This window comes from Aquarana catesbeiana, linkage group LG07, assembly GCF_042186555.1.
Source record: "Aquarana catesbeiana isolate 2022-GZ linkage group LG07, ASM4218655v1, whole genome shotgun sequence".
Classification (NCBI taxonomy): Eukaryota; Metazoa; Chordata; class Amphibia; order Anura; family Ranidae; genus Aquarana; species Aquarana catesbeiana.
Window position 1 is genome coordinate 199,910,064 of NC_133330.1, and position 15,115 is coordinate 199,925,178.

A 15,115-nucleotide genomic window follows, 5' to 3' on the forward strand; every position below is an offset into this window, starting at 1 on the left:
CAAGGAGATGTCTCCATTCTTTCAGGGCTAAAATGATTGCCAACAGTTCTCTGTCACCAATCTCGTATTTACACTCCGCAGGTGACAATTTCTTGGAAAAGTAGCCACAAGGATGCATAACACTCTCAGAGGTAGGATGTTGAGACAGAAGGGCGCCAACACTAGTCTCAGAAGCATCAACCTCAAGGATAAAAGGTAACATAGGATCAAAATATGCCAACATAGGAGCAGAAACAAAGACAGCCTTGAGACTTTCAAAGGCCTTAATGGACTCCGGAGACCAACTCTGTGGGTTACCGTTCTTTCTGGTCATATCAGTCAGGGGCTTGACCAGAGACAAGAGGTTATGAATAAACTTCCGATAATAGTTGGCAAAACTCAGGAAACGCTGCAGAGGATGTAACCCCACGGGTTGAGGCCACTGTAGGACTGCCGAAAGTTTCTCTGGGTCCATCGAAAAACCAGCAGTGGAAATGACATAGCCCAGAAATTTAACCTGTTCCCGATGGAACTCACACTTCTCCAGTTTACAATAGAGATTGTTCTCTCTTAATTTCTGAAGCACATGACAGACATCTGTGTGGTGGTTCTCCAGGGACTTGGAAAATATGAGGATATCATCGAGATAAACCACCACACATAACTGCAACAAATCTCCGAGGACATCGTTAATAAATTCCTGGAAAACTGCCGGGGCGTTACAAAGGCCAAAAGGCATTACGAGGTACTCATAATGGCCTGTTCTGGTATTAAACACAGTTTTCCACTCGTCGAGATTGTAAGCCCCTCTCAGATCAAGCTTAGTGAAAACCGTTGCTCCCTTGAGGCAGTCAAATAACTCTGTAAAAAACGGGATCGGGTAGGCATTCTTAATCGTGAAATGATTGAAATCCCTATAAATCAATGCAAGGTCTCAGTTCACCGCTCTTCTTCTTCACAAAGAAGAAACCAGCACCAGCAGGAGATGAGGATTTGCGGATGAAACCTCGAGAAAGTGCGTCTGCAACATACTCCTACATGGCTTTATCCTCCAAGACCGACAAAGGGTAAACCCGACCACGAGGGGGAGTGGCACCAGGTTAAAGGTCAATTGCGCAATCATACGGCCGGTGTGGAGGCAAACTACCAGCTTGACCTTTGTAAAAAAAATTGCTAAAATCACGGTACTCCTCTGGCAGGGAGGAGAGTGAAGAGGTACAAAGGACCTTGGCTACCTTCCGGAAGCATGTTTCACTGCATTGTGGTGACCAGGAGAGAACCTTAGCACGGAGCTAATCAAAAGAGGGGTTGTGCCTCTATAACCAAGGATAACCAATAACCAGCGGAAACTTAGGAGAGGAAATCACTTGGAATTGGATTATCTCATGGTGAATAGCCCCTATGCCCATGGACAACGGAACCATCTCATGAGTCACATGGGCAGGCTGTAGAGGTCTCCCGTCAAGAGCCTCAATGGCAAGTGGAGTGTCACGCAGCTGCAGTGGAATCGAGTGCTTTGATACAAAGGCAGTATCAATGAACAGGCCTGCAGCCCCAGAGTCGATTAGAGCCTGTATCTCGATAGACGACTTAGCCCAAGAAAGGGTGACTGCAACCAGGGGCTTATCCTTCTGGATAACTGGGGACGAGACAACACCACCTAAGGTCTGTCCATGACAGGACCTCAAGGTTCGGGTGTTCCCAGGACGGGAAGGACAAGACTTCAAAAAGTGACCTGCCTGGCTACAATAAAGGCACAATCTCTCCCTCCTCCTGAGAGAGGGGTAGAGAAGGAAGCGCCACCTGAGTGTAGTATTAACAAATGATGTTTAATGACACCAGGTAAAAACACACTTACAGGATAAAAACATATAAAAGGCTCATCTGTATAGGTATGTGGTCCTCGGTGTTCCCTTTGATCCTGTGGTGGTGACGCTGCAGGGATGCTGGGCTGCAGAAGGTGGATTACCAGCCGGGAGCTCCTGTGGCCATCAGAAAGAGACTAGGGGCCGGCGTGGAGTGCACGTGGAGCGTGCATGACATCACAGGTCGTCCGTCTGCTTCCGGGTTCGGTATCCAGGGGAGGGATTGTCCAGGGAGGAGGGCTAGCAGGGAGGTTGAGAGAAGGCTTCGCGCTCGGAGCCACTGCTCCTTCAATAGGCCTAATAGGGAGGTGTCTGCAATGTGCTTTTATATGGCAGTGCTGTGGGATAACAGGTCCCAGCGTCTGTCAAAAGAAAGCACAGCGCCAACTGTGGGTGGGAGGGGAACTACAAGGTAACATAATATACACATATATATGAATGGGGAAAAGTGCATGGTAGCAAACATGGAGACAATAATATTAACAATAGTAAAAATGGGAGTAACAATGGGGGCAAAAAATGGAGGTAAGTATAAAAAAAATATATACACACACACACATATATATATATATATATATATATATATATATATATATATATATATATATATATATACATATATATATATATGTAAGTATAAAAGCATAACATAATAATAATTCCCATGGTGATGATACAAAAGAACCAGAAAATGCAACGGTAAAGATAAAAAAAAACAAACAAAAAAAAAAAACCAAATAAATAAATAAAAAAAAAAATTAAAATAAAAAATAATAAATAAATACATAAATAATTAAAAAAAATAAATAAATAATAAAAATAAATGTGAAAGTGAGAACAAAAATAAAAATATTATAATAAAAATATTAATATTAATAATAAAAAAAGCAATTAAAAAATAATTAAATAAAATAAAAAAAACAAAAAAATAAAATATAAATAAATAAATAGGTAGAGAAAGGCAAAAAAATGGTGAAAAAATTATGGTATAAGAAGTGGACATGGAACAGGAACAGGGAAGTACGTATCTGTGCAGGGTTCTTAAAGATATATATATTGTAGCAAGGCTACATCTGTAGGGGTGGTCTCATGAGGAAACTGGGTGGCTTAAAGTAGTGTGCGCACCTCAATATCCTCGTTCAACCCCCCAGGTGCTAAAGTGCCCAAAGAGTAGATCCAGTAAGTTTCTTGCTGGCAAAGACGTTTATACCGCTCAGCGGCATGGTATTTGGCTGGTATTGATTCAATGACCCACACACTGAGGCCAGCTGTAGATCGGCCGTGGTGAGTCAGGGAGTGTTTAGGGACACTGTGGTGGTCACGGCCTTTTTCGATAAAGCGCCGGTGCTCCCCAAAACGTGCCCTTAGGGCTCTGATGGTTCTGTCGACATATATTAGGCCACAGGGGCAGGTGAGGCAGTATATAACGAAGTCAGTTGAACAGTTGTAGAATTCTTTTAGGGTATAGTTTTTTCCTTTGACAGTAAAGGTTTTCTGACCGTGTTGTATAAACTGGCAGGTTAAGCAGAGGGGTTTTTTGCATTGATACATCCCTCTGAGGGGTATCAGGGTGAGTGGTGATGAGGTTGGTTGGGTAGGCTTAATTCTACTGGGTGCAATTTTACTCTTAATGTTTCTGGATTTTCTATATGCCACTTTAGGTTTGGTATCGACTGTGGTTCTGAGATGAGGGTCTTCCAACAGAATAGGCCTTTTAAAGGAGGCCACAAACTCAGGGTAACTCAAGACAGCAGGTTTTTGCATCACCCATAGAGGGTTATCCCAGGCCAAGGCTCTCTCAGAAAGCAACCCTATTTTGCTTCTGTCCGTGGGAAACGCCTGGGGCAGCAACTCAAAGTATATCTCAACTTGGTTGAGAAACCCTCTGCATCGAACTGGATCACCCTCAAATCGCTGGGGAAGCGGGGCGGAACCAGGCATACCTCTTATGGAGGTAATACTCAAGGCGGGTGCCTGCACAGAGACTGGCGCAGTAGCAGGGACGGCCTGCAACCCAGGTTGTACCGGAGCAGCCACAGTGGGGGATTCCAGGTGAGCCGTGTGACTCAGGAGCATTTGTAACGCCATGGCAAACTGATCCATGCAGTGATCTTGCTCATCCAATCTGGAAAAAATATTACCAGCAAGTGGATTGACTGTATCTTCTGAATTCATGGCCTTTGCCTACTGTCAGAAAACATGAACCAGACCGAGACAGAAGTACAGTAAGATCACACTTGTTTATTAATAAAAATAAAAAGGTAAATAGAGTAAGAGTAGTCAAAGCATAGCCAGAGTCCAGTAACCGGATCGGGTAGTCAGCCAAGCCAGAGTTTAGTAACCAGATCAGGTAATCAGCCAGGCCAGAAGTCAGGGATCCAAGCAGAGGAACAGCAAGCAGGATAAGGAGCCAGAAGGGATGTCAGCAAGCCAGTCTTTAAACAGGAACACAGAAGATGGTTTCTAGTGATGTGACCAAGGCGAAGGCAAGAATGAAGTGAACCTGACATCTTTAAGTAGGCGGGACTGACGAGCAGATCCACAACATCTGGTTAACTGTGGAGAGAGAAGAGAGCTGGCAATTAGCCGACAGCTGAGCGGCCAACTCAGAGAAGGAAGGGCTGAGCCAGCCCTGACAAGAACATCGATTAGAGATATACCTGTCATGAATCTGCAGTAATACTTTCATGCCTTGTCTGTCTGCTTACCTCTGGTTGTGTATCGGCCTTAGGGCCTGCACTCTCACACCTGTCTGCTTAAGTAATCTTCCCTCTAGCGTGGCTCCTCCCCAGCCTCTTACTGGGAACACTATATTAACCTGTGCACTGCAAGCCAGCCTCGCTGATCAATTGTGTTTTTGGCTTCCTGTGTGCTTCTTGCCGTGTGCTCTACATCTGTTTTTGTTTACCGACCTTGGCTTATTCTTTGACTATCCCTGCCTGCTTGATACCCCGACCTTTGCCGTGTTCTTTGTCTATCCTTTTCTGCTAGTTGCCCTGACCTTTGGCTTATCTCCTGACTATCCCTTGTTGTCTTGGACTGCTGCTTTCTCTCTGTCCTCCAGTAGCCTACCGTGAACGTGAGCTGGGAGACCCTAGGGGCTGCGACCTGGAGCCAGTTGCAGCTAGGTTCATCCCCACCACTAGGGGCTCTGGTGAACACTTGCTGGCTCTTAGATTTTGTGCCCTGAGGAATCTCATGCTCTAGCTCCCAGTGTGATCCGTGTCAGTGCTCCAGAGGACCTGCTTTACTGAACCACCCAAAGCTCCATCCGCTGCAGTCAGTCGTAAGGTCAACTACCTTAGCGGTGCACTCCTGACCCCAACGGCGTGCGTCTGTCACCTGGTCTCAGGTGACCTGACAATAGCAACCTTTCTGAATATACACCAGACACATATTGTTGAAAGAAAATGAAGTACTTAGTTTGTCATTAGATTTTCCATTGGCAAAATGGTTTCCTGGACACTAAGGGTAAAAATTTAAATATTCAACAATTTATTAATAGTTTCACACAACGTATTATATATATGTCCTGAGGTACCCATGTGGTCTAATATATGAAGGGTGTACTATCGGGCCCATTTGCACTAGGTTAAGAGAGCAGAGAATTGATTGAAAAAGGTAATCTGGATTAGGCCTCTTGCACACTACAGCTTGAAAAAGCTCAGTACAGCGTTATTTTTATTGATATAAAATGCTGCCGATTCTTTACAATGTGCCGTACACCCAGGCGAGTAAACAAGCGCTGCATATTCTTGCGTAACAAAAGAAAATCCGTGTTCCCAGTCATTATTTTGCACCAGTGTACACAAATATACACATACGAGCAAAAATATGAATGGATTTTCTTTAGGAAGGTATTGTGAGTGCGAATATATATGCATAAATATGCACGAATTCATGCAAAACAAACGCCTGAAATTACGCCCAAAAAAGCAGAAGCTCAAACATCAGTACCGTGTACAAGAGGCCTAATAGTAAAGTTCATTAGGCATTGAGGTCATTCTTACATATCTAGGAATAAGAACATTTCTCAACATTTTGTCAAAGGTGAACTAAAAATAAAATGATTGTGTTGAATAGCATGTCCCTGAAAGGTTTGAATATAGAACTTGAGATAAGCTCTAATTTGTAACGTGTAGGCAATAACTAGTAGCAATTAGAAACAATTATATACAAAGTATTTCTCCTCCTTCATGACTAGGATCATAGCGTATCCAGTAACCTACCTATGATCTGTATTATGAATCTCCATTATTTGTTAGTCCCCATTCTACTGTAGGTAAGAGATGGTAATTAATATTTCATTAATTTAATCATTACAACAATTGATTGTGTGTTTTTTGCATTACTCTGGGTTTGTAATGAAAACCAGAACTAGTAAAGTTCCATTTCTTGTTTTTTATATACAGTACATTTTTCATATACAATAATTTTTTATGTACACTCTTTTAGAAACATTTTTTTTGTTCTTATTTACCTATCTTATGAGATACATCAACTTATATTACTGTATTTATTGGCGTATAGCACTCACTTTTTCACCATGAAAATCGGGTGCAAATAGTGCGTGCGTGTTATACGCCAATACTTCAATTTTAGCTGCCTCGGAGGGGACAGGGAGGGGGGCAGGACAAGCACTGTCAGATTACATGCAGTGAGAATCTCCTGTTTACTTGGCAGCCTCTGTAATAGGAACTCCTGTCTCCTGGGCCGCCATTGGACCACTGTTCTGTCTATCATAGGAGATTCTCACTGTATGTAATCTGTCGGCACTCGTCCTGCCCCCCTCCCTGTCCCCTCTGGGCTGCAGATGGGCATCGATCAGGCTGCACTGATGGCAATGGTGAGGCTGCTGCATTGATGGCAATGGTGAGGCTGCATTGATGTGGACTGATGAGGCTGCATTGATGGCACTTGTGAGGCTGCAGATGGGCATTGATCAGGCTGCATTGATGACAATGGTGAGGCTGCAGATGGGCACTGACCCTTATTTTACTTCAAAGTTCCTTATTTAAAATTTAAGTTTTTTTCCTGAAACTTCCCTCTTAAAATGAATGTGCGTGTTATACGCCTGTGTGTATTATACGCCGATAAATACGGTATTTCATTTAATTAATCATACTTAATAATTTGTATTTAATGAATTGAAGTAAGTTTTATAAGAGTTTCATAAAATACATCTTCTGTACCATTTGGTACTCTATCTTTATTATTACATGTCAGGTGTTAATATACTGGGGCACTGAATTACCAGCTCCAATATTTATAATAAAGAGCGGGTTTCTGTGTGGACAGAGGTTGCCATGATCCCTAGTCATTATAAATCCATATACAAATTCTTTGCTTAGACTTCTAAGGCAACTAAATCAACTGTATAAAAATCTTCACTTCATAAAGCAAAAAATATATAAAATTTGCTAAAAATATATATATATATATATATATATATATATATATATATAGCTAAATGTAGCAATAAAACAACTTAATAAATATTACAGGACAATCCCAAAACATGATTGCTCCAATATTGGGATGTTTCATCCCTGAGTACTGTCAGGCTTAAGAAAGGGGGACCAAGGTTACAATTCCCAAAAGGCAGTAGGTTGAACATGCTTCCAATCAGTAACTGTTCAGTTGCGGGACTGTGCCATCTTTCCTCGGTCTGACAGCTACCTGGAAGTGTCTCAGGAAATGAGACACTTTTTGTCATACATGTACAGCTGGCCCCAGTGCTAGTGCTCCCCTTCACCAAGGTGGCTGTGCAGATAGTCCTCTGCTCCCAAGGAATATTTGAATGCAGCAAACACATTTGCCTTTACTTCTATTTTAAATAAGTGTTTTATTGCAGCAGATCAATGTCCTTGCCGTTCCCTTTTGTTTTTCAGGTTCTGTGCCTTACCTTGTGCTGTTGGAGGATAGCTGGTGGCAATGATCTGGATTTTAAAGACTCTATGCAAGGACTTTTACATTGTATTGCATGTCCTGTTGCTGCAGAAATAAGTTGTTATTCTCACATTATTACAGAATGTAGATATATTTACCTGTAAACTTTAATGGACAGACACAAGTATATCTTCCAATCTGATTGAGGCATGTACCTCCATGCTGGCAGGGATTAGAAATACATTCATCCACTTCAATGTTACATAATGCTCCTTGAAAACCAGGAACACAGTAACATGCTTGTCCATTTCCCCTTTCCCTGCACACAGCCCCATTCTGGCAGGGGTTCCAAAGGCACTCATCTTCTGGAGTTTCACAGAATGTCCCCTTATAACCTATAGCACAAAAGCAGGTGGAACCCCTTTCTGCCACATAGCACTGTCCTCCATGTCTGCAAAGATTCCTGTGGCATCTCCGCATTCGAATTTCACAATTTTTTCCCTTAAATCCTGCTTGACAGTGGCATTCATAGGTTCCTGTATCAAGGGTAACCTGGCACGTGGCATTCTTTGGGCAAGGATTTGAGAGGCAGGGATCAGAGTCTGCACAGCCTACAACAGATGTGCAGGGGTCGTCATATTTACATGGAGCAGAAGAACAGAGTTTTAGGCTTTCTTCACAGACAGTACCTAGGATAAAAAAAAGACATTTAATACATCTGTAAAAATAATATAATAACTTACTGCACAGTTCAAGGGATGATGCTACAGATGTGCTTGGAGTTGAGAGCTCATCTCTGGTGCTCATGACATTCATCCAAGATGGATCACCAATAACGTCTGATAATCATAGGAAATAAGAACTCCACTGAGCTCTCATTGAACCAAACGTTTCATGCGCACTTCAAGATATTAATATTGTTCACTACTTTCAGGTAATAGCATTAGTATTTAAAAGAAAAGTGTGGCAATGTAAAAAAAACAAAAAAAAACATACATGCCTACCATATGCAGCATCAGTCCAATGCTATAGCTGTCCCCCACCTCCAATGTTGGGCGAATGAGTTCAGGTTGAACATTTGCCTGTTCACTGAACACCCGAATTTGCAGGGTGTTTGCTCCGCCAAACACCCTGCAATGCACTGTATGCTGCACAGTGCATTCTGTGCCCTCAGGGAGCAGTCTAACCTGGTTGCTAAGGAGCGGTAACTGGAAGCCGGCCGCGGTGTCCTTAACAACTGCTGAGTCATCGGCTGTCAATGGGTTTCCCCACTGACAGCTGAATTAAAAAAAAAAAAGTGCCGGTTAAAATAAATATAGTGCCTGGGGTGTCCTCTTAGTCTGCCTGTAAAGTGGCACATCTGTAGCATATATCTAAAATGCTGCAGTAAAAATTAAATTTCTAAAGAAATAAAAACGAGTCAAGTCACATTTAAATTGACTTAGGGTTGCAGTTGCCGGCACCCGGCTATTAAACAAATGGGGTATGGTATAGATTTTAAGGAGAACCCCAAGCCAATATTTTTTTTAAAACGGCGTGGGTTCCCCCCTAAACTCCATACCAGCCCCTTATCCTGGCATACAGCCTGGCAGGTCAGGAAAGGGGGGGGGCGGGAGAGCGCCCCCTCCTGAATCATACCAGGTCACATGCCCTCAACATGGGGGGATGCTCTGCGCCCCACCCCAAAACGCCTTGTCCCCATGTTGATGGGGACAAGGGTCTCTCCCCGACAACCCTGGCCTGTGGTTGTCGGTGTCTTTGGTGGGGGCTTATCGGAATCTGAAAGCCCCCTTTAACAAGGGGGCCCCCAGATCCTGGCCCCCCATGAGAATGGGTGGGGGAACATAGTACCTCTACCCATTGACCAAAAAAAGTGTACAAAAAAATTAAAATACAGAGACAGTTTTTGACAAATCCTTTATTAAAAAATAAAAAAGTAACCCTCGATGTAAATCCATCCGCCGCCCTGAAAAGAAAAAAAAAACAACGCTCCTCCTTCTAGTTCTAGGACGGCCACCCGCTGAATGCCTCCTCCGCGCTTTGACAGTTATATAGGTAAGGACGGGGCAATCTGGCAATGTCACCTGGAAGCCCCGTCACCCTTGTAATGTCATAGACCGGTGCATGGAGTGTTGCCAAAAGAATACTGGTGAAAACTAAAGTGGTAATAGCAACTGAATGAGTGTACATCAAATCCAAGTACATAAAATAATGATTGGTGCAGTAATCATAAAATATAAAACATATGAAATAGATGCCAGGCCAGTGTTAACCTATACGGAAACACACAAAATAAAAAAAAAAGTCCTCTTCGGTCAGCTCCTGCTCCCCAGTGCTTCCCTGATGAAGTCACGTGATGTGACGATACGCGTCGGGATTGGAGCACTGGGTATACACACAGCCTGATGGCAGGAGACGAGCTCGGCGCTCGTGGATGTTTTTACCTCATACAGCCTTCTATATGTGAGTTTGTTCTTCTAAGTTTTTCAATAAATTGGTTTTTGCATACGGGATTACGCTATATGCATATCTCTTCATGTTTTATACCAACATTCATTGAGTCCACCTGACAAGCACTGGGGAGCAGGAGCTGACCGAAGATGCCACACTGAGGACATACGAACTCGGCGTTCGTTGGATTGACGCCTATGCTCCTTTTTCAAAAAGTGAGTGCATCATTGTTTGATCCGCCCCTGTCCCACTGTGTTTGTTGCGGTATCACGCTGTATATTCTTTATGTTTCTCCGCATGATCCCATACATCCATTATTGGGACTGCTCAAGCAACACATAGGAAATTGCTCTATCTTCTCATCAACCATCCTTACCTTTGATCTGTGACCAGTATATGCTGTACACCTTACAGCAGTAAGGTGAGCTGCTTGCAGAAACAGAGGTGTCATCACTGAAGATTGCACTTAGCACACGTGTGCTTCCTGGTGGTGGGATTGTTCCTTTTTTTTGCTCGACACAGACTTTTTTTTACCTTTCTTCGTTATCACATGAACTTTTTTTTTTGTGTGTTTCTATATAAGTTAACACTGGACTGGCATCTATTTCATATGTTTTATATTTTATGATTACTGCACCAATCATTATTTTATGTACTTGGATTTGATGTACACTCATTTAGTTGCTATTACCACTTTAGTTTTCACCAGTATTCTTTTGGCAACACTCCTCTCACCTTCCCTCACAGCGCAAACACCATCACTATTATATTTTCCTTTTTTTCTGTTTGGATCAGAGACACAGATATTTGCAGCAGTGCTCCCTTAGTTTAAATTTTAGACAGCGTGGGAGTCTTTTTCATATATATAGACCGGTGCATGCCAGGCCAGTGATGTCACAAGTGGCAGGGCCACCAGGTGATGTTGGCAGTTGGCTCCACCCTTATCTATATAAGAACTGTCAAAGCGGCATTCGGCGGGTGGCTGTCCTAGAAGGTGGAGCGTTGGTTTTTTATTTTCTTTTTCAGGTCGGTGGTGCGGTGGGTATCGTGATTGAAGATGGACTTACATCGAGAAGCACTTTGTTTTTTATTTTTAGATAAAGGATTTGTCAAAAACTTGTCTCCTGTTTTTTTTTTGGTCACTTGTTTGGTGACTGGGTAGGGGTACTATACCCCAAACCCATTCACATGGGGGGAGTAGAATCTGAGGGCCCCCTTGTTAAAGGAGGCTTCCAGATTCCAATAAGCACCCTGCCCGCAGACCCCGACAACCACAGCCCAGGGTTCTCGGGAAGAGACCCTTGTCCCCATAAACATGGGGACAAGGTGCTTTGGGGTGGGAGGGCAGAGCCACCCCAACCTATAGCACCCCCCATGTTGAGGGCATGTGGCCTGGTATGGTGGGGGGGGACAAGCGCCTTTCCTAACCTGCCAGGCTGCATGCCCGAATAAGGATCTGGTATGGATTTTGGGGGGGGGGGCCTCTTCCTTTTTTTTAATTTTGGCATGGGGTTCCCCTTAAAATGCATACCAGGGGGACTCCATGCCGTTTTTTTCTTACATTTTTTAATAGCCCCCCTACCCCAAAGCACCCCCCATGTTGAGGGCATGTGGCCTGGTATGATTCAGGAGGGGGGAATCTTTCCTGACCTGCATGCCAGGATAAGGGTCTGGTAGGGAGTTTGGGGGGGACCCCAGACTGTTTAAAAAAAAAAAAATTGGCGTGGGGTTCCCCTTAGAATCCACACTGGACATGAATTTTTAATAGTCGGGTGCCAGCAATTGCAACTGCGAGTCATTTTAAATGTGATTGGACTCGGTTTTATTTCTTTAGAAATGTAATTTTTGCTGCAGCATGTTATATATATGCTACAGATGCGCCACTTTACAGACAGACTAGGGGGACCCCCAGGCACTATATTTAAAGGAATTTTTCATTTTTTATTGTTGTACTTTAAGCATCATTAAAATCACTGCTCCTGAAAAAACTATTGTTTTTTTTTTTTTTTTAATTTGCATTGATACATGTCTCCCAGGGCAGTACCCAGGCACCCATACCCCTTTTTTGGCCAATTACTTGCATATAAGTATATACCTGATGGCGTTGCGCTGTGTGTGATATACATATGTGTACCAAAATAAAAAACTAAGGTGTATAAGAAATTAACATGTGATAAGTGAACAATTAAAAACTATATAACAAATGTGACATGAAAAAACAAATAAACGAACAACAGTATAATAAAGTCCAGTATGCACAACTAAGTGTGTATTGAAAAACAATGATGATCCAATAAGTAAAAGTGATGAAAAATTATTAAATTCCACTATGACAGTCTAAACGATGTTCCACACAGATAATGAATCCCTCCACTGTGAACAGCAAATCAACCGGTGCCTAGCCAATCATTTATAAGTTGCTCCTCTGTGTGCACAAGCCTCTCACCTTACTGCCGTAAGGTATACAGCATAAAAGAAAATCCTGATGATAATCTTCAAACGTCCCTTTGGTCAGATTGTATGAACTAAGCGATTGTAATCTCAATGTATGGGGTTTGGATAAAAAAAGAGAAAACAGCCCATAGCGTAATCCCATATGAGAGGATTGGTTGTAACAAACAAACTATATGAACTCACTTATAATATAAAATAACTGGCAACAATCCACGAGCACCGAGCTCGTATCCTTTAGGAGATCTTGTATGTCCAGACTTAGATGATCTTGTTTGATATTTCAATCCCTCTACTAGTGTCCACTAATATAAATTACTGGATATAAGGAAGTTTAGGCACAAAAGAGAAAGATACCCATAGTGTGATCCCATTGGGAATAATTTATTATCACAAGCAGAGTAAAAAAAGTAAACACGTTTTTAAAAGCAGCAAACAGCGGTAATCCACGAGCGCCGAGCTTGTATGTTACAATCAATTCCTGGTAACTATTGTTCCAATCCCGATGCTTATCGTCACATCACGTGACTTCATCAGGGGATAACAATAGGTACTAGTTCCTGTCTTTAAATAGTGTGTCTAATTGAATGAACGGCGGCCATTTTTAGGAAGACAGCTATTGAAATAGATAACGTCGGCCACTTTGCCTTGTTCTTCCATAGGAAAGCATAGGGCAGCCATTTTCCATTCGTTCCTGCATGTATTAGCATGCTGAGCATAGAAACCCTGTCAGCAGACCTACAAATACACAGCACACAAGTATTGACTAGGGATGAGCTTCGTGTTCGAGTCGAACCCATGTTCGACTCGAACATCGTCTGTTCGCCCGTTCGCCGAATTGCGAACGATATGTGCCGTTCGCGCCAAATTCGTGTGGCGCGTCACGGCCCATAATTCACTGCGGCATCGCAGTGCATTGCTGGCTGATGATTGGCCAAGCATGCACTATGACCCACATGCTTGGCCAATCACAGCGCCGTCTGAACAGAGAGCCATAATTGGCCAAAGCCAAGGAGGCTTTGGCCAATTATGGCTTAGGGGATTTAGCACACGCCCCACACTATATAAGGCCGCCTGCACGGAGGCCCTGTGTAGTGTGTGTTCCGGCGTTCATAGATAGAGAGAGAGACAGACAGACAGTGTCATTTGATTTGAGTTAGATAGATTAGGCAGTACAGTCAGTCAGTTAGCTGCACTTACAGTGTATTGTGTATATATATACATCCCAGGTGTTGCATATATATATATATACACTGTATTCAGTTTAGCTAGATCCGTTCCTGTTATCTTCTTACTGACAGGCAGGCTTGTCTTGTTACAGTATTTACAGCTACCTGAAGAAAATTGCTGGTGTTCTTTTGATCCTATTAGTACCACAGTCAGGCAGCTAGACTATTTACAGTTAGTGCAGTGCGTCCTGCTCACAGTGTTCAGCTAAAACTACAAGTTAGTGGGGTGCGTCCTGCTCACAGTGTTCAGCTAAACCTACAAGTTAGTGGGGTGCGTCCTGCTCACAGTGTTCAGCTAAACCTACAAGTTAGTGTGGTGCGTCCACCTCACAGTGTTCAGCTAAACCTACAAGTTAGTGCGGTGCGTCCTGCTCACAGTGTTCAGCTAAAGCTACAAGTTAGTGCGGTGCGTCCACCTCACAGTGTTCAGCTAAACCTAGAAGTTAGTGCGGTGCGTCCTGCTCACAGTGTTCAGCTAAAACTACAAGTTAGTGCTGTGCGTCCTCCTCACAGTGTTCAGCTAAACCTACAAGTTAGCGTAGTGAGACCTCTGCACAGTGTTCATCTAAAGCTACAAGTTAGTGCAGTGCGTCCTGCTCACAGTGTTCAGCTAGATCCGTTCCTGTTATCTTCTTACTGACAGGCAGGCTTGTCTTGTTACAGTATTTACAGCTACCTGAAGAAAATTGCTGGTGTTCTTTTGATCCTATTAGTACCACAGTCAGGCAGCTAGACTATTTACAGTTAGTGCAGTGCGTCCTGCTCACAGTGTTCGGCTAAAACTACAAGTTAGTGGGGTACGTCCACCTCACAGTGTTCAGCTAAACCTAGAAGTTAGTGCGGTGCATCCTGCTCACAGTGTTCAGCTAAAACTACAAGTTAGTGCTGTGCGTCCTGCTCACAGTGTTCAGCTAAACCTACAAGTTAGTGTAGTGAGACCTCTGCACAGTGTTCATCTAAAGCTACAAGTTAGTGCTGTGCGTCCTGCTCAGAGTGTTCAGCTAAAACTACAAGTTAGTGTGGTGCGTCCACCTCACAGTGTTCAGCTAAAACTACAAGTTAGTGCGGTGCGTCCACCTCACAGTGTTCAGCTAAACCTACAAATTAGTGCGGTGCGTCCTGCTCACAGTGTTCAGCTAAAACTACAAGTTAGTATGGTGCATCCTAATCACAGTGTCCAGCTAAACCTACAAGTTATTTTTTGCGAGCTCTGCACAGTGTTCAGCTAAAGCTACCTGTAGAAGGTTGGTG

The 15,115-nt window shown here is 43.2% G+C and overlaps 1 protein-coding gene across 1 annotated transcript in view; it reads right to left on the reverse strand.

Annotated features, from left to right (window-relative positions):
• The window catches only part of CRB1 (crumbs cell polarity complex component 1), a 210,492-nt gene that overhangs the window by 116,464 nt on the left and 78,913 nt on the right, over positions 1 to 15,115 (reverse strand). Inside the window, exon 2 of the mRNA XM_073592978.1 lies at positions 7,892 to 8,422. Within this exon, the coding sequence (XP_073449079.1) occupies positions 7,892 to 8,422 (531 nt within the window). The remainder of the gene's footprint in view (positions 1 to 7,891; positions 8,423 to 15,115) is intronic.